Source organism: Xiphophorus maculatus, chromosome 18 (assembly GCF_002775205.1).
Source record: "Xiphophorus maculatus strain JP 163 A chromosome 18, X_maculatus-5.0-male, whole genome shotgun sequence".
NCBI lineage: Eukaryota > Metazoa > Chordata > Actinopteri > Cyprinodontiformes > Poeciliidae > Xiphophorus > Xiphophorus maculatus.
The window spans coordinates 6,853,680-6,874,636 of NC_036460.1; the positions used below are offsets into that span (position 1 = coordinate 6,853,680).

General features: G+C 38.8%; 2 protein-coding genes across 3 annotated transcripts in view; both read right to left on the minus strand.

Annotated features, from left to right (window-relative positions):
• The window catches only part of gab2 (GRB2 associated binding protein 2), a 46,668-nt gene extending 40,151 nt beyond the window's left edge, over positions 1 to 6,517 (minus strand). For both annotated transcript variants that reach the window (XM_023351572.1, XM_014474766.2), the window contains exon 1: positions 6,106 to 6,517. In XM_023351572.1, the coding sequence (XP_023207340.1) occupies positions 6,106 to 6,177 (72 nt within the window). In that variant the 5' untranslated portion in view covers positions 6,178 to 6,517. The remainder of the gene's footprint in view (positions 1 to 6,105) is intronic.
• Positions 6,518 to 7,347: 830 nt separating this feature from the next.
• nars2 (asparaginyl-tRNA synthetase 2, mitochondrial) lies at positions 7,348 to 14,220 on the minus strand. Its single transcript, XM_023351573.1, has 14 exons — positions 13,886 to 14,220; positions 13,001 to 13,110; positions 12,690 to 12,810; positions 12,462 to 12,602; positions 12,299 to 12,379; positions 12,109 to 12,203; positions 11,879 to 12,011; positions 9,468 to 9,566; positions 9,323 to 9,360; positions 9,158 to 9,224; positions 8,918 to 9,055; positions 8,685 to 8,782; positions 7,942 to 7,968; positions 7,348 to 7,836 (listed from the first exon to the last, which is right to left on the minus strand). Exons 1-14 carry the CDS (start codon positions 14,051 to 14,053, stop codon positions 7,692 to 7,694), a joined length of 1,461 nt encoding a protein of 486 aa, XP_023207341.1. The 5' UTR covers positions 14,054 to 14,220; the 3' UTR covers positions 7,348 to 7,691.
• Positions 14,221 to 20,957: the final 6,737 nt, after the last annotated feature.

A 20,957-nucleotide genomic window follows, 5' to 3' on the forward strand; every position in this document is an offset into this window, starting at 1 on the left:
TGCTCCCAAGGCCTTTATGAGGTAAAGGAAATGCCAAACCAAGTGCAGCCACCAGAGACTTCTGTAAGCAGAGCAAACCGCCAGTTAGCTGCCAGAAGAAGGATGCTACCTGTTTTACTTGTTTGCAGGAAACACAAAATTGTTTGTTTGCAACAAAACAGACTAATGTGGAAACCAAAGGAGCCCTAAAAGTCACGCTTATTATTTTGATACCATATAAATAAAAACGCAGTCGGCACCCTATGAGCACCAGCTTCTACCTGCAGGCTGGCTACCGGAGCAGATAGCACAGCTACATACACAAAGAAGGTCTTTGTGCTGAATTCCGTTTTTCTGATGAAATTGGATTTTTTTGTGTGGGCGATCTTTCATACTTCTGAATGATGCAACCACAATCAGACTTCTGTGTGAATGGTTCAGGACCTTAAAGTGAAGGAAATAATAATGGATGCCACTGTCTACTATCAGATATAAATCTGATTTAGTACCACATATGGGAGTGGATGTTTGTGTGGGTGAAAAGATTGGGATTTGGCTATTGAGACTACAGTGAACAAGTCAGATTTGGGTCACCTTTACCAGCTGTGTGAACGCAATCTAATTTACAAGAGAATGCCAGTTATAGTTGCGTCACTCTACAAGAAAAGAAGGAATAAAAGTAATTATTTGTGCAACAAGTACTTTAAAACTCCTACTGAATTTATGGTATGTTATTTTTATCACAATTATTTTTATTGTGGTAATTAATATGTCTCTGTGTTTTGACTACATCTTTTAGCCAATCATCTTACAAATAAGCACGTTAATGATAAAGCTATAGTCAGCTAATTCCCTGACACGTTTTACATGTCTTCTATGAAGCTAAGAGTCAGTATGAGTATGAGGAAGAAAATTAATAATGAACAGAAACAGGAGGCTCTGCGGTGTTGTCAAAAGCGTTTAGCGAGGTCGAAGCCATCAATTAAAAGAAACGTTTTGCACTTTTCCAGGCCAGTTAGGCGGGTTCAGATCCTGGGACGTCACACCCACACACGCCTCTTCACTGAGTGCTGACTTCTTCCAGCTGGTCACAGACATATTCTGCCAAGATGCAAGACAAACAAAGTTTGAAAAAGAAAAAAAAAAATGTTTCTCCCAACTTCCATAGCCTTAACTGAGCCATCTGAGGCAGTTTACTTTGTTTGCTCAGGATATTGTTTACATAGGGCATGTGAGTTGTGAATGTCATGATCCGTATGTGTCTGTTTATTCATTCACGGCTGGATATACAAAGAACGGTCTGTCTGGTATAATAAAGTTTATCTCAGGTTGTTTCTGTGTGGCTAATTTATATTATTAGCTCCATCGTACAAAGCTGTTACCGTGGCGTTAGTTTACTTTTGGAGAGTTTGGCAAATAAGCAGGACATTCTCACTCCTGGTCCAAATCACGAGAAATAGCAAGGGGAACATTTTAAATCAATGGGATCTAATTTCCTTCAGAACAGCTCTATTTTAGGCTCTACCGATAAAGTCTTGATAGAAAGAAGTGCATTTACACACTTTGCAGGCCAATTTGATTTCTTTCCCTGTCATGAGACCTCTGTCAAAACACTTCCTGAAGGTACCGTTGAAAGGAAGTCTGGCATCTGCTGTTGGTGAAATAATTACATTTTGAACCAAAAGAGTTCATGGCAAAGGGCGGGATATTATGACAAAGTGGAAACAGGGCCACCATTGGATGCTTTAGTAAAGAGAAACAAATGTGAGCGAAATATGTAACCGAGGCTAGTGAAGCAGATGCTAGCTAAAGCTGCACGTTGCTACGTAGAAAGATAAAGGTTTATAAAGTCCTCTGGACAAAAATAATCAGATTATCACAAAATGTCACTTGGAAATGATTACTTCAGGGTTCTGCAGTGTTTAGAATTGACAATACAGGATCTCTATTGGATTTTAAGATGGATTATTATGTAAATTCAACTTTTTTGAGCTTCATGTCATGTTACATTTTACCTTCATCAGAAACATACCTGGATTGTTGCTTTGATTTGAATTCAAGGCTTGATTGGAATCTTCCATGGCAACCATTAGGAGGTGCATAACCGTTTGCTCTTATAAACCAAACCAAAACCCAAATGTCCTTGAGCTTAAGGTTACAAATTGATGGATGGACAATGTCCTTCAGGACTTTCTGGTAGAGCAGAATTCAGATCCACAAATTACACCAAGCTGTCCGTGCCCTGAAGCCATAAAGAAGCCCCAGACCATCACACCGCCATGTTGGATTGTTCTGATTTGTTAGTCAACCAAATCTCTCCTTAAAAGTTTTAGGGATCACCTACATCTCTTTTAGAATATATATGGGACGAGCCTTTGTGATATTGTTGGTCAATGTTGGGAATTTTCCAACAACTGACTTCTTTATTGTTGAATCATGAAAACTGGCTTCAACTGTGGAAAGTGAGGTCTGTGTGGCTTTAGACGTTGTTACCATACGAAGGTGATATTGAAGCCCTCCAGGAATAATTGTTGTAGCCTGGCCACTCAGGGGGAGGTTTAACACTTCATTTGCCTGGCTATGGTTTGTTGGAGTAGATTTGCCTACTTCATGTGGTCAGACAGGTGCTATTTGAGTTATTTTCTGCTTCTACATTTAATCTGGTTACCTATGTCTGATGTTAACATTTGTTTCACGGTCTGAAACATTTGAGGGTGGTAAAAAAAAAAAACAAGACAGAATAAATCTGTAGGGGGATACATACTTTTTAACAGCGCTGCAAGTCACTGCTGTCACATCAAGCAAGCCATTTTTGCAGCTTATGGGGAAAAAGGCTTCCAGATGAAATGGAACAAGGAAAATGCCTGTGTGAACGCTGGTTGTCTGTCAAAGCAGGAACTGGGAGGCGTTCAGGGCTGACCTCTGAGGGCAAGGACTTCCCAAAGCCCCTCTGCAAAACAACTGTCGACCCGGCAGCTGACAGAGGGACACGGACCACTGTTGCCGCTCTCCACTGCCTGCCTTCAGAAGTCACAATCTCCCCTGAACACCTCCGCCAATCATTTCATCTTTCTCCTGAGCACCGTCAACCAAGGCAAGAAATTGAAACCGTGTGAAACCACGAGCGGTGAGAATGAAGACTAAGAAGCAGATATTACCTTGCCGATATGATCTGTCTGGAATGTGGCAGTGCCTCAGTGAATTTGAACAGACATGCTTCTAATGTCGCACACAACAACAGGCGAGTTAAGCAAAGCAGTGCGGTACTGACCTGAGTACATGAGCTGTTTTCAGAATTACACAAAGCATATGATTCCTATACAACCTAAGCTTGCAAAATTCATTCAGATGACTTACAGGGCCTTGTGAAAGTATGCATATTCCTTAAACTCCTACGGATTTTGTCATGTTTTACAACACCAAGCTGTAAAAAGTAAAAAAATGTGGAGTGCATTCATATTCAACCTCCTGTTGTTGTTGTTGTCTGTTATGCAAAGCTACAAAAATCAAATTTATTATGGTTTTAATGAAGCCACAATGATGAAGCATAGTGTCTAATAACTGATGGAGGAGCAGAATGACCTCACATGAACTATGCATGAGCTCCTGGCTAGAAATCCTCGATCCCTCAGTTGTTTCCATGTTCCTTGTGTTTTTTCTGGCCATTGTTCAGAAATAATAATAATAATAATAATTTTTTTAAAAAGTAAGTAGGCCACTCCCTCTGAGTACTACAAACACCCACCCCTGGAACATTAATCAAAAGAGATAAACCTCAACCAAGTGATTCATTTGAACCACAACCGTTTTCCTTTTTTTCTTCATCTTCTTGCATTGTGGAAATGTGGTGTGTGTGAAAATTGACTACACATGTCCCCTGTGCTGCTGTCACATGCTCGAGGGGGGACACAGCAAGTTTATACCAATCATGTGGGATGCTGGAGAGTCGTGAGTCACTGCGGGGACCTAATCGCGTTTGTAAACAATTAGACAGCATTTAACAAGAACAGGGCAAGCGTGCGAGTGTATGGAAACATTGTGGCCTATCTTCTCCAGAAGCAACCAGCGGGGTTGCTGCTTTGCATGCAATTTGCATACCCAACCTCCAGCAGTGATAACCAGTTTTGTGTTTTTTGGTTTGTTTTTTTTAACTATCAGCAGCTCCGAACTTGCATGTTTTGATCATCGGAGGTCCCACACAACTTGTCCTTTATACAATAACCAAGTATTTCTCTCAACACTTATTAAGAAACACTGGTCCAGTGAGGAAGGAGTTGCATATTGACAAGGAAGGTGTTGTTATAGATTAAAGATCATTGCCACTGTAGCAAATAATCTCCAAACTGGAGCAGCTTTGTAGAGGGGAAAAAAAACACATTCCTGACATTTCCTCCTGGCGGTGTAATAACCCAATCACGCTTACTACCCAACACACCTCCAGGCTGGAATGTTTGAGACATCCGAAAATATCCCAAGCATTAACCTAACTACGTCAGATGACAGCAATACTGGTGAGTAAATAGCCCTGATTGTCCATAGTATGGCTTTAAGTGGAAGGAATTTCAGACAGATTATCACATTTACAAGTCTGCCTGCTCTGGACACCATCTCATGACTCTGTTTTCTGGCTGAAGCAGTGTTTGTGTGCTTGTTGTTTTTTTTAGGTTGGTTCACAAGGGTGAGACGCAGGGTGAGAACGCCTCAGAGTGCTGCTCTCTTGCCTACAGGCCAATTTTCCCTCCCTCTTGTTGTTTATATGAAGTTCTGTAACCAAGCAGGTTTTTCCCCCTCCTCTTACTATTGCAGCTGCCGATCCATAACGTCCACATGGGTCTCTGTGTAAACATGGTTCCAGCTCCAAGTGGAAAACAATGAGGAAATGACAGGATAGTGGGCTGCATTGAAGACATTCAAGGATGGATTTCCAAACGAAACACATCGAGATGACATCATGGTAAAGTCAGCTAGCAGGGAATATGGAGGAGGTGGGTGGGGAGCAGAGGGGGAGCAGTAATGCAACACCATACATAAACAGTAGACAGCTGTATTTATAGGAGATTGTCTCATGGATCTATCTGCCTCCATAAATCCTATTATCTGATTTGCAGCTATTCTCCTGCCCAGCACCCAACAGGAGGCGCAGCTTTGTCTTCCCAAAACAATCAAACCGCGTGCAATTTTCACCGTTGCCGTGAAGGAAACCGGTCGCATCTCTGCTCGATTAGACGTTACCTCATCACAGCCAGATAATGCAAAATCATATCCAAAAGCTCGTTCATCCAAATCACAAACAGATGTCTGATTTTATTCAGGCCTAACCCCCAAATTATGATAGGACCGCCACTTTGTAAACACATAAGTAGTGCAATGACTATCCTTTTATCCCAAATGGGTATATTCTGTAGATTTTTCATTTAACCACTTCAGCCATTTTATATACAATATTACATAAAAAATACAATTAATTATATATGATAATAGACATAACGTTGCCTTAAATTCAGTAATGCATCATGTTACTGAATGCTGTGAACTTAATCATTTGCTACAAATAATCGTTTGTAGCAAAAGATGCATCTAAACCTAAAAACTTTTTCTAACAACAACATGTGAAAAGATCTGTCTTTTCTGCTTGATTAACTGATTAGCAAAAGGTGCTTAATAGATTTTTTTAAGCACAATTTGTACCAGATGACGCCAAAACTTAGCCACTACAAAACAGGTTTTTTAAAATTTTATTTTAAATGTAAAAAGTATTTCTTTGTAGTTTTGACTCAATGTTATTCTTTCTGTAAACGTCCCCTGTTTGAGTCTGTATGCTCCAGTTAACAAGTAATTTTTACTAAATTAGCTGATGATTATTTCCATAGTCAATCGATTCATTACGATTAATCGCTTCAGGTCTAGTTTAAAGTGTAATTCAAAGATTAACAGATGTGTTGTGCAGCAGGAGACATGGTGAGGTGCACCTGCTCCAGTGTGACACCACTTATCTGAGATGCAGATGAACAACAAACACAATTTGACAAAGAGGGAACAAACCAAGACCAAAAAAAAAAACAACTGGGTTACCTCTGTGCCAAACTTCTAAACACAGAAACTGCAGCGGAAGCGTGCTTCACTCACATATCTCCTCAGCTTTTTCTCCGGGGGTGATTTCCTCAGCCAGCCCTGAAAGATGACTTCTCCTCCGCTCATGTTTGCCCAAAGTGCGTTGCGGCTGCTGCTGCTGCTTGTTCTTCTTCTTCTTTTTGCTTTCAAAGTGCAGTCTCCCACTAATGCATGAGGACTCGCCTGTTCAAAGCGCTGCTGTCGGTTCTCGGCTCTCTGTGCTGCAGTCCGCTCCCCCCATTTGAAATCAGAGCAGGGAACAAAGTAGGAGATGGAGAGCAGCGCAAATATCTGCCCAGGCGCTCAAACCCACTGCCAAGCGGAGTCTGAAAGTAGGCACGGCCGGATGACGGTGAGCCGCGCGGGGGGAAAACTAGTCAACTCCTACGAGGCGAGGAAGTATCTGTGTGCGTCTGCAGTTTGTTTTCCCGACTCATACCACGCCCACCGCGCAGAGAGAGGGATGGGCCGCTGGGATGAACAGGATGGAGGAACAGCTTGCTTGATAAAAAAAAAAAAAACAAACAAACAAACAAAAAACATTAAATGGTGGGGGAGAAAAAAATAATAATTATTAAGTCAGTCCCCATAAAAAAAAAATAAAACGTAACATTTTCAAAAACTTTTACATGAAAAGAAACTAAGTGTTTAAGCTTTTTGTGTGGGGGGGGGGGGGGGGGATCTACTTTTAAAAGGTTGCTTAATACTTTTCACAACAATAGTTTCTTAATATAATAATAATAATGAAAAAAACAAAGAAATTTTTTCAGTGGCCTCCCTACTGAATACAATGTCGCATCCTGTCATTGGAAGAAATATGATAAAGCACCCCCTGGTGGAAAGTTGACAGCAGCTTGTAAATAGAACCGCCTTCCCCCAGAGTTACCCTTCCAACTTTTTCATTTCATTACGTCCCAACAAAAACCCTGATGGACAAAACGTTGGGAAAATGGGAAAACAGAGAGGTTATTCAGCCCCCTTCATTTTGATACTGTGAAATAAACTTCAATGCAGAAGTCTTTCAATCTCATTATGAATGGAGGTGTTCTGTGAAAGATTTAAATAAAACGCTTTAGCGGACAAACAGCACTGGAAAAGTCAAGGTTGTGCAAACATTTAAAAGATGGTTCTGTTTTAAAACAATTAAAAATGTCAAATATTTAGAAAACATTTGATCACTTCTCTTCCACTTCACAGCTACACTCTACTTTATTTTATTACAGTTATAAAAGTTTAATAAAACACATTGACGCATCCAAAACATATCGTATCTAAAGCTAAAGTGAAAGGTGATTCAAAAAAATTATTAGAATATGACAAAATGTAGAGGTGTTGCATACATATATATATATTTAAAGACACTGTTCAATGTTGAAAGAAAAAAATAAGCTTAGTATCTAGTGAGCAACCAAGCATCCCAAAAATGTTTCATAAATAAATGCTGAGTGTAAATGACATAACTGGTGTGGGAGCCTTGAACATCTAAATATACGTATATACAAAACAGTAATGAACACACGTGCCTTTGATATTGTACATTTTATAAATGGCAGAAACATTTACATGAATACAACAGATTAGACAAAAAAAAAGTTGTGTTTTTATAGGAGGCAAGAATGTGAAAATCTTGGGAAAGGAATCACATCTTTAATGTTATCAACTCCAAGAACGCACTGCAAATAGCGTTCAAATCCCAGTCCAAAGCCACCGTGGGGGACGGAGCCAAAACGCCTTAAGTCCAGATACCTACAACAAAATAAAAATAAATACTAAAAAACACATAATAACGTCTGCCTTTTTTAAACAAAAATATTGGTAATGCAAGTGTGTGGGTTATTTTATTAATTTTACCAGTTGTATGTATCCTCTAGTCCAACCCTGGAAAAGAGAAAGTGATTACATAAATAAACAGCTCAAAGGAATCAACATCAGCACTAAAATATGTATTTATACATGCAAATAGAGCTATATAATCACAGCTACATAAAACAGTCAGACGCTAATATTTTTCTTCCTTTTGCAATAAACAGTCTATTCACTATGCATTCTTATGTAGTTGTAGCGTTGCTTTAAATCAGAGGTGTCCAAAGTGCGCTTCGGGGACTGTTTGAAGCGGAGACTGCAGAGAATACACAGGCTAGTTAGCATAGCCACCAATGGCTTACGGTAAACAGTATGTTGTTTCTCCGCTGTTGGCACAGCTACATCGTATACATGAGCATGACTGACGGCGCTAAGACCCTCCCCCTGGCGTTGACTGGGTGTTTCTACTCATCAGTAGTGAATTTCTGCAGATGGCAGTAGCACCACAGGGAGGAGGCAGAAAAGCTAAATATTTTCATTGATTATTTGTCTCATGTTAAACTGTCAGAACATACTGACTTTTAACAAATGTAAAAAACATATAGTTTATCAAAGTTACCTACTGCAGCTTTAAATATTTCCAAGAACTTTCAATCAACAAACAGCACAAAATTTAGAGCATTTCTTCCTTTAAGCCATCTGTTATTCTAATCAATCATGAAATGCTTTGCAGATTGATGCAAACCAAACATCTACTGTATCACTGCCTTCCCTTCTATGTGCATTCTCACCGTTTCAGCCGAGCCATCAGCAGATTCAGCCTCTCCTCTCTCAGCGAGCCCCCGCAGAGCTCTCCAACTCCTGGCACGAGGAGGTCCACTGCAGCTGCCTGCGCACAAACGGCAAAAAATCAGCTAAGATATGCAAATCACTGCTATGGCCCAACTGGGATAAGAAGGAGAGAAAATGAGCAGTGAAACTGTGATAAGTCTCTGCATTCCTATACAATACAACCAGTTCTTACTGTGTGCTTGGGCTGGTCCTGATTGTCTCTTGCATAAAACGGCTTGAGGTCATATGGATAATCGGTGACAAAGACCGGAACATTTCCGCAATGTTTCACCAGATACTTCTCATGTTCTGTCATAAGGTCACAGCCCCACTGCAGAAAAAACAGCAAAGTTCAGAGAGGACATCTGTGGCTTAAACAACAAACATCGTGTAAATCCAGAAGAAGAAAAAAAAAAAAAAAGATTCCACTTACATCTGTGGGGAAGGTAAATTTCTCAGAGCTGCGGTGTAGGATATCTATTGCCTCGGTATAACTAATCCTTTAAGAAGATAGCATCACACAGTCAACAAGATTTGACGTTATTTTTTTCCTGTGATTCAGCTTTAACATAAACAACAAGAACAAAAAAACACTCACACAGGGAAGCTCTTGTTCAGCATGGCCTCTACTGTGTCCTTGGGTTACATGAATGCAGCAGAAACAGAATGTTATCAGACGCTATAATGAAAGCCCAAACAGTTTGGAGCGAAGATCCAGGTTGTGAGCGTCCTTCAGGACTCACCCGGTGTCCGGGAGTCACATGGCGGTGAAACAAATCCACGTCCTCCGCACAGCGAGCCAACACGCGCTCGGTGGCAGACCTGAACACGTCCTCCATGACCTACACAGCAGGACAGGTTTAATAATTGAAGTTTTCATGTGCAGCTGCTAACAATGATAACTCTTTGGAAGTCACGCTGGGAATTTTCTTTTTAAACCCCAACTTAGTCGATTCGTCTTAGGAGGCAGTGGGTATCACTTTGCCAAATGCTTGGTAGATGAAACATGCCATTTAAATGGTAATGCAATTTTAATTTAAACTGCATCAACATCATGCATAATATCCCAAATATAAACATACATATTCACCTACATTTGATTAATTAAGCAACTTTCAGAGAATTCAGAGCTGGCTATTTGAACACTTTGGTAGTCTTCATTTATATTTTCTTCCTTAATGAACCTGGCTTTTAAGCATAGCTCATAGATTTTTCATCCAACTGAAATTGGGGCTTTGAGCATTTAGAAAGGCTTGCAAAAGTAGTTTTAATGTCTTTTTGAGATCATTTTCTCGTTTCAATCATCTAACCTCGTCAGATGAAAAGAATATTTAACATCCACACAGGAAACACAGAGGAAACGTCTTCAATATTGGAGTTATCGCACAAGAGAAAGACTGAGCTGCTTCAATTTAAATTCTGAAGAATTTGGAAAAATTCTTCAGACTTACTTCTAAATAACAGCTAGAGTAAAAAATAGACTTTCTCTTAAGAGGAAGCTACAGCTATAATTAATAAAACTGATAAATGTTAATAACACTGTTTGTCATTTGAATTTCTGAAGATCAGGGGACGAAGTATTATTTTTTAAGCCTAGTGTTTTTCAAAGTGGGGGCCGCGGTCGCATAGGAAGCCATCAGGGGGCGATGTGGATGCCTCCAAAAGCTTTAACAATAATTTCTTAATTATAAAATGTCATTTTGTGTCACTATTATGAAATATAACTTAAAGTAACTTATTGGAATGTTAGTTGCCATGTTTATCTTTCTGATTGTCAGTCACATGTATCAAGCTGCTTTGCTCATCAAACTAGCTTACAAAGCGTGAAATGGACAAGTTCTTGACAAGAAAAAGACCAAAGGAACCGCCCAGCAGCCTCACTGTGGAGAAAACTACTGCAATAAAATCCTAAGAACTCACTTCCAACTAAAATCAGAAGGTATGAGAGGCATTTGTGCTAAATAAATGAATAAAAGTTAATGTTTCTTTACATATTTTGTAGCATTATTTCTGTTTGTCTGCAAAGGGAGTCGCTGCCCAGAAGCTAATGCCGTTTGGGGGCCATGGCTTTAGCTTTGAAGCTTTGAAACTCCTGGTTTAGCCTGCCTCATGTTGTTTAATTTAAGTAACTGCTGGTTCTAAGTAATCAAGTTTCATCTGAAAGCGAAACATTAATAAATTTAATTTGTCATTTAACAATGGGTCAGCTTTGTTTAAACAGCTTGTTATTCTCTAATAAATTAAATCTTTCAAAATGTGCAATTTGTGTTTAGTCAGGTTATCTATGTGGGATTGATTGATGATCCAAACTATTTCATTGCATCAAAAAAGAAGAAATCTGTCAGCTGTTTGAAACTTGGAGACAATTTAATGTTCATATAGGACATCTAATCTGTCAAATCTATCGAAATCAAAAGACGTACAAAAAAGTTTTCAAACAGGTAAAGCCGGCTAGTCCAGTTCTTTAGACCTACAACAGCTTTTAGGTGCATCCCTTCCATAGCAAATTTAAACTAAATGAGCTGACTGACATTCTCATAATTTAATCCAGACATTTGATTCACTTGTGTTGAACCAGGCAAACACCTAAAACATTTTGGATCCCAGCTCTGTCATAAATATTCATAGCTACAATTTCCTTGGTGTAGACTTACATAAAAATAAGAATGTGGGTGTTTTTATCACTTAAAGTACAGCTTCTAGTCACAGACCCTGCCATGTTCTGTGGCTGCTGTAGCAGGGACTAAGTTAATTATTTTCTACCATTACATGGTCCAGTACATCTGTAATCACGTCTGTTTTCAGATTTTTTTCTGCAGTCTCAAACGTAATTTTCCACACACAGGCTCAATAAGATCTTTATCACAGTGTGATCTGTTTGAATCTGTCTGTGACGTTAAATTGCTTTAGCAGAACCTTTCAAACAGAAAGTTTTACAGCGGCATAAACTGATTATTATCTACTTTCAAAGAAAACAAGGTTGTTTTACTACAAAAGGTTTTTTCTACCTTTCTAGGTAACAGATTTTCTGCATATTTTGTAGTGCTTTGTTAACACTTTGGTCACCAAAGTAGATTCTGGAGAATAAACTCTTAACATATGAGTCTACTTGATAAATAAAGCATTGGTTAATTTGGTGAGAATAACGGAATACCTTGGTGAGATCCTCTAAGGACTCGGTGAAGGAGATCTCTGCTTCAACCATAAAAAACTCGGCCAGGTGGCGCCTGCTTTGGGAATTTTCTGCTCGAAATGTTGGCCCAAACGTGTAGACTCTGGAAAAAGCCCTGCAGTCATAGAAACAACAGCACATAATCTTTAACATATATTGGCTTGCATGCATCTATCAATCCATATCGATATATGTCATAAAAGTTTGCTCACCCTGACATCACCTCCAAGTGAAGCTGTCCTGATACAGTCAGAAATGCAGGTACAGAGAAAAAGTTATCCTCATCCACAAAGGCCGGACCTGATGGCTGTGGTAAAAGCAGATTATTTATCATTTAAACCATTTGCTTCATATTGGAGCTGAGCTTTAGATATAAAACAAACCATTGTATCAGAGACTCACCTCTAATTGAAAAAGCTCTCCTGCTCCTTCACAATCATTTGAGGTGATAATAGGAGTGTGAATCTGTACAAATCCATTATTCTGATACGAAACAAAAAGAAAAACAACATATTGACGTATGATTTGAAATAAGTTAATAACACCTCCAGCACCATGGTCTTACTTTAAAGTATGAATGAATTGCTGCAGTGGCCTCACTTCGTATCCTCAGCAGGGAACTGAAGGCGTTCGTTCGACACCTGAGATGAGGAAGTTGCCGGATGTATTCAAGGCTGTGTCTTTCCTTGATTTTAAATGGAAAATTCTGTGGAGAGAAAAAAATTATACAATAAAATATAAGGTTGCTCAGAAGGTAAAGCATAATTTGACGCTGTGGTGTGTTGGTTCTTACGACAGGGTTGCATTCTCCGACTACACGGATTTGTTCTGCTTCCAATTCAACTGGCTGCTTTTGATGAAGACTTTTCTTAAGAATACCAGAGACTTCAACGGCACTACCGAATGTAAGCAACCTGTCATTTCAGGAAAAATTACATATTAGAGAAGGGACCACAGGAATATGGTAAAATACCATCTATTCATGCTTTATTTAACCTGTAAGTACCTAACGGGATTTAAAGTCTAATTTACAAAGGATTCCTGGTTGGCATAAACATTTAGAACAGGTTGAACTGTGAGGTAAATACTGGGATTACTGCTTACGGATCATTCAGTTTTGCATCAGCAACAATTTGCAGAGATTGCAAGGAGCTTCCATCATTCACATGGAGAAATATGTTGTTCTTCTGAGGTCTGACAGACCTTACCCACCCCTGCAACAAAGACGATTCAATCTATTTATGAGGCATCCTTTAAAAGCAAAAATATCTCATCCATTTTTAAGCAAAATTAGTGACAAAACTCCTGTTTTTGAATGTAATCTACATTTAATCAATCAATCAATCAAATTTTATTTGTATAGCACATTTCAGCAGCAAGGCATTTCAAAGTGCTTTACATCATTACAAACACAGAAACACAATGCAACATAGAATCAATAATCAAAACACAGCATTAAGTCAAGTTCCATCAATAAATTTGTAATTAATTACATTTCAAATACAATTCAAAAACAGGTGGGTTTTTAGTTGAGATTTAAAAGAAGTCAGTGTTTCAGCTGTTTTACAGTTTTCTGGATGTTTGTTCCAAATTTGTGGTGTATAGATGCTGAAAGCTGCTTCTCCTCGTTTGGTTCTGGTTCTGGGGATGCAGAGCAGACCAGAACCGGAAGACCTGAGAGGTCTTGTATTTAAATTACAAGCCTATAAATAAATTGGGATTCTTTATCAAGTCTGTTCACAAGGAAAGTAATGCTAGGGGACATTACAAGAGAGTTCAGTTTAAATCCACACAAAATGTAATCAAATTCTGTCCCGTCAATTACAATTTAACAACACAAACAAATTTCAATCAAACAACCCAGAAAATTCAGGCTTTGAACAGAGAGTATGGTAGTCTATGCTGGGAAAAGACATATTTTTATCCCACAAATGAAAGAAACAAAAAGCTTCTATTACAAGCCGAAGATTATAGACCTGAGACCGCTACCTGGACTTTCACAGCTGCTCCCAGCTGAGCTCCAGAAAGTGCTTCGGAAACTCGGAGTTTTGTTGAGGTCTTCTTACAGTAGCGTCGAAGTCCCACCGAGAAAACCCTTCGGTAAGATGATGCGGTTGCTGCGGACACGGAGAAAGTCTTAGCTGCCGTCTGAAACATCACTGCAAGCCCCGCACTTTCCCCACACAAAAGCAGCTCTATAACCCAAAAATCTCACGAGAACAGGAGCAAAGAGAAGGCAACATAATTCGTGTTAATATTTTTCCTTAGGTTGACTTTCAGCTCTCACGCTGCCACAGCAGTGTACAGCACTTCCTGTTTACGTCTGTCGCAATACGTCTGCATGCGTCACGTGACTGTTACTAGACCAATCAGATATCGCCACACTGTGAATTTTGTTGGGAGTTGTAGTTTTCTAAAAATCCTTCGTTTTAATTATAATTATTTAAATATTTCTAATTATTTATATAGTATTATATCCTGACGTTTTGGTATATAATTGATAGTTGATGCCAAAAAAAAAAGACTAGGAGCAAATTGTTCATGCTGAATAATAGCATTAAAATTTATTGTATTTTTTTTCTTTGGACAATACATCAGAAGACCAAAGAGAAAGTTCTACTTTATTCTTTGAATAATATCTCACAATATGACTGATAAAATGCAAAAGAAAACAAAAATCATTACAATTAGTCATGCTAAAGTTATTAACATGAGTGTTAAGGTAATAAGGTTGGAAACAATTTACCCTGGGTTACTTTTCTAAATCATCCTTGGTTCAAATTGACAGATCCAGATTTGGGATGATTTAACACAATTAGGTTGGGCTACTGATGTAATTTTTCATGCTGGGTTAGGTGTATTTCATAATGAACGTCAATGGAGAGTGATGAGAATGATGAGCCTTCTAGGCTTTTCTGTAAACCTATTTTTGTCCGAGTACTCAACTTATGTCCCGAGACTACATACGCAAAATTTTGGCTACAGAAATAATTCTGCAGTTCTTCTCTGTGCATTGCTCTAAAATATCTCATCTTTATTGGTTTTATGACCAGTTATTGTCTACATGGCTGCCATTGACTTTATTGGCCAGGATTGGGTGGACAAACAGTGAACGTGACTACAGATTGCAAGTGGTCACAGAGTATAGACATGAAGTAGAAATTGTATAAACTTTAGCAGAAATGAAACAGGAATAAATTATCAGTACATACATCTATTTACAGTCATTTTTATTATGATAAGAAAGAAAAAAGAAGATTTGATGTCAGTGTAAAAATACATATTTTATTTCACAGCAGAGTAGCAGACTACTCTGGCTGTAAGGTGTTCACTGTACTGTATTTATCAGAGAGACAGCCTGGGGAAAGAAACTGTCTCTGTGGCGGCTGGTTTGTGCAAATAGCACTCTGTAGCGCCGACCAGAAAGTCAACATTTAAACAGCCTGTGTCCTGGGTGTGTTGGGTGTGCAGAGATGTTAGCTCCCCTTTTCCTGACCCTAGATCTGTACAAGTCATGGATGGAGGGCAGGTCAGCTCTGATGATCTTCTCTCCAGATCTAATAGTTCATTGCAGTCTGGCCCTGTTCTGTTTTGTGGATGGACGTACACAGGACAGACTGAAATACAGCTGTGTAGAAAATGACCAGGTAAGTTGAACTTCTTGAGTTGCCACATGAATTCCAGTCTTTGTTGGAATTTGTTGGCACAGCAGCTGCTGGGTTATTTAATTCACCAAAATGTTGTGTTGATGTTGTTAGAGATGAAGTTGGATAATTTTAACCAAATATTAAGTCAAAACTAAAACCCAGATTGTTTAGCTTAACACCAGATTAAGGAGCCTCATCACAGACCGCCATTTTGAGCTTCAACCTCAACGTCTTCCACAGGATGGAATAAGAAATTGTAATAGGTATTCCTAAAGTAATGCTGTGCAATCATGCTAATACTAGTAGGGTTTGTTAACACCTTAATTTCACAGCAGAGAGCAACTTTGAACATTAGCCATTTACCTGCTAAGTAGCTAGCATAAATAAATGCAACTCACGTTCAACCTTGAATGTTAATAATTCTCAATATCCATTTTCAACTGTCAAAATTTTTACTAGGCATTATAAGGTTATTGACCTCATCTTTTATTGGACTCTACCTTCTTCAGAATTTAACCACCACTCATTATTTTCAACCCAAATATTAACTGTTAAGCTGTCCAGGCTATTCATTTTTTCAACACATTCTTTGGGAGTCTTACTACGTGTCGCTTTAAATAGATCTTCTGGGTTAAAAATCTAACCCAAATGTACAATCCAACATTTACTGTTAAAGAAAAAGTTCTGGATCAGATTCAAGTTTGATCCTGGACTGGGTGAACAAAATCTCCCAAATGAGGTTTATAATGTAGAATGAGATGTGAAACACACTGTATTTTCATCATTTTGCCGATGCACTGGTGGATTGATTTTGAAATGAAGTAAGAGAAGTCATTACAGCCTCATAGAAATTCTCCTTCATCTTGCATGATGTATCTGCCGTCAGTACGGGGTTCATTTGTGCGTAAACCTCGTTAATTCAGTCCCCTCCACGACACCAGGGTCTCTTCCCACCATTTGCCGCTGGAGTAAATCAGATCATGCCAGCAATATAATAAGATGCCTAGACAATTATTCACCTGGTCTCGCCTGTCAGCACTGGAGACCCCCCCTGCCATTGGCTCTGCCAGCATACAGAAAGCCAGGTTCCTTCACCTCCGGCTGCTTATGAAATATCACCATTAAACCCAACAAGATCCATTTAAAACGTCTGCAAAGTCATTGATATTAATTATCTCCAGCATGGATAGAGCCATTAAGCACGCTTTCTCATCTTAACATAAATGGGGACATTTACTGATTAATAGAGAGGGTGCTGACCTCTAAAGGTGCTTAAAAACGACTAATATTCACAGCCTAAAATAAAGTGGAAATTATACATTCATTAATTTATTAAACTGGGTGAATAAGAAAAACTGCCCTCCCCCAGCATCTTCATGCGCAATCTCTCACTCTCCCACAAGGAGGTGCTGAAGCTCCATGAGAGTTTAAAATACCTCTCCAAATCCCCACTAACTGCATATTTATTCATTTACCCTCGAGTTGCCTCCAATATATTATTCATTTGCTGCTCCAAGGTCTTCTGAAATGAAAACAAGCTGGCATTGTTATGTTCTCTCTCCAGTTCCACCAAGAATAATGCGAAGGGCCTGCTGGCTCAGGTCGGCAGCAGACTGTCCAGCGCAACAGTCACCTCCGATTTCACCCAGAGCTGTTCTCAACCAAGGAACAAGGAACAAGGAGACAGGGGGAACCTTTGTGTTTCGCTGACTTGATTTGCAATTTTCACTTCATTTGCAGGCTTGGCATATGACAACTTGCATGTGGGAGAAATGCCTGATGGCACGTCACACCAGACTCATATCTTTCCACAGAAAGCACAAGGCAATGCATGCATGAAAGAATGTGGAAAGCTGTCTACAGGATTGTTGCACGTCAGAGCAATAAAACCCCTAAAGTAGAATCCTTTCCCCCAGTTTATAACAGATCAGGAAGAGGGCTTTAATACTAGTAGCTTGTATTTAGAGCCTTCTGTGGAAGAGTTGTTTGGCAGTGGCCTGACAACCTTATTTGGTCTTAACAACTTACAAAAATCAATATAAGATGAGTCAGCAAAACAAAGGATTTTGCTGTAAAAGCTTGGATCTCAGGAAGACAACTGAACTCGGAGAGTAAGTGCACCCTCTGCTCTCTGCCGGCCCGCTCGTCCAACGACTGCAGAGCTCTATCGACAGCACCGCCCGCCACGAGGCTTCATCAGCTCCTCCAAATATTCTGCATTCACAAATGGAAGGCCGCATTGATTTTATGTAACACGGCTCGTTAAGTGCTGATTAGACCATTATAGTGATGTGATATCAGGGAATGGGTTTGGGTGACAGGCGGCCAAACACAAATCAAAAGGAACTAATAACCCTTTCTAAAAGAGATTTGGGTTGCTACAGTGCTTCTCCCACCACTCCTCAGTTACTACCACAATGCTGTTTGTGTAGGTTTGTCTCTAATGGACCGGTCTCAAAGTCTCAAGCTGACACAAAATATCTATTATCAATGGTGCGCAACGTTCTCTGCTCTTAGAAACAATGCCATCAGTCCTCATTGAGTGATATTTTCGATGTATCAATAAATTCAAAGTGAACTTATGCATTTGAGCATTGAACTATTTCACTTTAACTTTTACGAATGAAATACCCCATTAGTACCTTTTTCGTATTTATGTGTCCAAAGGTTTGTCTTTTGAATTTGAAACATATAGGTCATGTAACTACAAGATCAAAAAGCTATGGTTTTTGGTCTGTTTTTGATTTGTGACTAGAAAGATTAAAAATGACCCAAATAAAAATTAAAAGTAGGAATGTAGTCTTACTAATCACAGGTTTACTGCTCATCACCTTTGTCCTGAAAGCGTTTTGTTAAGCCTGTCTTTAAAAATAAAAACCCTTGCACTGATGAAGTTTGAGGAATTACAGTTAAGTTGAGTAGGATTATGCTGTCAAAGCTCCACATAATTTTATCTCAGAAGGTGCTTGGTGATAAAGAGCACTGCAGCAGCGTCTTTAATTACACCACTGTTCTTATCTTGAGTGTCACATGACTGCTTTGCTTACTGTAAGACCTCCTGTAAGTGAACGGAGTCGAATGCCATATCAGTGCCCAACATTCAAGTACACCACACCTTATGAGTATTCTTGGAAGCAACAGCCAGGGTTGTGTGTTTTGACTCCTGAACGCTGACAGAACTGGGCTATTTTTCATACCTTAAGAAAATTCCCATGATGCAGATATGAGACAGAAGGGCAGACAGATGATATCTGCCATTAGGAGTATTTACAACCCCTCTAAAAGTGTGCTATCAGTTCTGCACTGAAACCTTTTCTTTCAGTGGAAGCAGTCAAAGACAAGACTCTCCTGAGATGGCTGAGAATAGATGAGGAAAAATAAAAAAGCGGAGGTAATATTAGTGTATTGTATTTCATCGCTCAGTGTTATCTTCCTGTCTACTGTAAAAACACCGGTTATGGGAAAATTAAACTATTTATTCTCCATATTATCTGAGTTTTTAACAGCAACATGGCTCCTCAGAAAGCAGTTTTGGGCTTATTTCCATAATCTTTGTTAATAAAACAATTAGCATAATTCTAAATTCTAGTTATGGGGGTCTATTTTTATTCTAATTAAAACTTAAGGTGAAAAATATTTTTTAAAATGCCTAATGAATTATTCCTCTTCCTGCAGCAATAGTTGTGGAATTGATATGGTAATGTGAGTATAGTTAAATATTAAAAGTTATGCTCATTTTAATTTGTCAGCTTCAGTTGAGCTGACACAATTTAAGAAGAAAGTAGCATGTTGGTACTTGATCAATGATTAAATATAAAAATAACATACTTTCAGGCAGATTTTTCAAAGGCAGATTCCATTTTGTTGAACATTTATGAGCTGTTGTTTTTTTTATATCTAAAATCTTAAGACAGACCACAGGCTAAATCAATGAATTTTGCAGTCCAAGATTCACTGATTTAAAGAAACTGGTGAACAAGTTAGAATTTATTTTGAATTTTCTCTAATCCACACAGGTTAAAAATTGCACATTCACAGACAATTACAGATACACTTCCACAAATATAGGCATGAATATAAGTTACAGAAAACCATTCCGGTATCAAGTTGGCATACCTTTACTGGATGGTTGATCTCTCTTCTTTTCAGAAATAGTAGTTAATTTATTCTGGTTGGTTTCCTGACGTGGAATACGCTTTTAAAAATAGTCCATACATTTTCAATAGTGTATAGGTCAGAGATATTCCAGAAGCTTGATGTTGTCCTGTTGGAGCAAACAGCTATATGTGGAAGTTTCAACCGTCTCACCCAAACTGTCCCTACTGTCATCTGGTAACTTCTTCTGTAGCGCTGGGCAAACCTCTACTAAAGCGCTGAGCTGCTAATAACAGAAAAAGATTTTTTTAAGCACAGTTGTTAACTTTGAAAACCATTAGCACACTTAACTTCCCCTAAATATATATTTTTTGATTTTATCAACAGTTAAGAATTCTTCAAATAGTTAGACGTTTATATTCATGCTTTTATTTTTAAGACTGTTAGAACAGCAGTTCCATTTCCTGTCCTGGTGTGCTCTCTTTTTTTTGTTCCCCATCTTTGGGGAACAGACAGTACAGAACAAGATACAAACATAACTACAATATCCAAGAGCATTATGGAACATGTAATTTATAAAGTCAAAATTAAATTGATGCCTGTAGTCTTTCAAGGGCAAATATAATTTGTATTAAAGTTAGCTCTTTAGCATTAGCTTCCGCTAAATACCTTGGTGTAGTTTCTTGGCATTAGCAGAACTAATGTTTATGATTTTTTTTAGGATCTTTTTAGTTAGTGCTAAGAAAATGATTATTTAATGCTAAAATACACTTAATCTTCCCACATGTGTTAATCACTCGTATTTGAAAAAACAGGCTTTGTGTGACCCTTCGAAAGAGGCCCGAGGAGACAAGCAGACGCCTTCAACTGTTTGTTTAAGAGCATACAAAAGCCATAAAATTAGCATCTCCATGGAAACGGCAGCTGGAATGTGGTAGGAAGAAACTCCAGGAGAGTCGGCGAGATTTATAACAGGACTTCGGTGCGGGGGGGGGATATTCGTGCAGGACTGGGGGTTTCCCTCCGATTTGCTTGGACAAAAAACAGAGCACCTTCGAGGCTGAACCAGGTCTCTGATTGGTCAAAACAACAGAACGCCTTTTTTGCATATATTAAATAGGGAAACACCCTTTTGGTTTATAGTTTCAGGTCAACACCGGAGAGGAGAGAGTTTTTTTCCATCTTTTTTACTCCACGTGGGCGCCTTTGTCTGTCTTATGTGTTTCGTGTGTCTTCCCTTGTGTGTCTTATTTTTATGAGAAAATGCATATCTCTGTATCTCTGCAACTTTGTTGTCGATTGCTTTGTATGAGATTAAA

Bases quoted from the DNA above. Each gene is read 5' to 3' on its own strand.
- nars2 (XM_023351573.1), bottom strand. From the start codon at position 14,053: ATGTTTCAGACGGCAGCTAAGACTTTCTCCGTGTCCGCAGCAACCGCA. The intron at 12,811-13,000 runs GTAAGCAGTAAT...CTGAAATGACAG, and splicing joins GATGCAAAACTGAATGATCC to GTTGCTTACATTCGGTAGTG. The intron at 9,567-11,878 runs GTATTCCGTTAT...CCTGCTGTGTAG, and splicing joins CCTTAGAGGATCTCACCAAG to GTCATGGAGGACGTGTTCAG.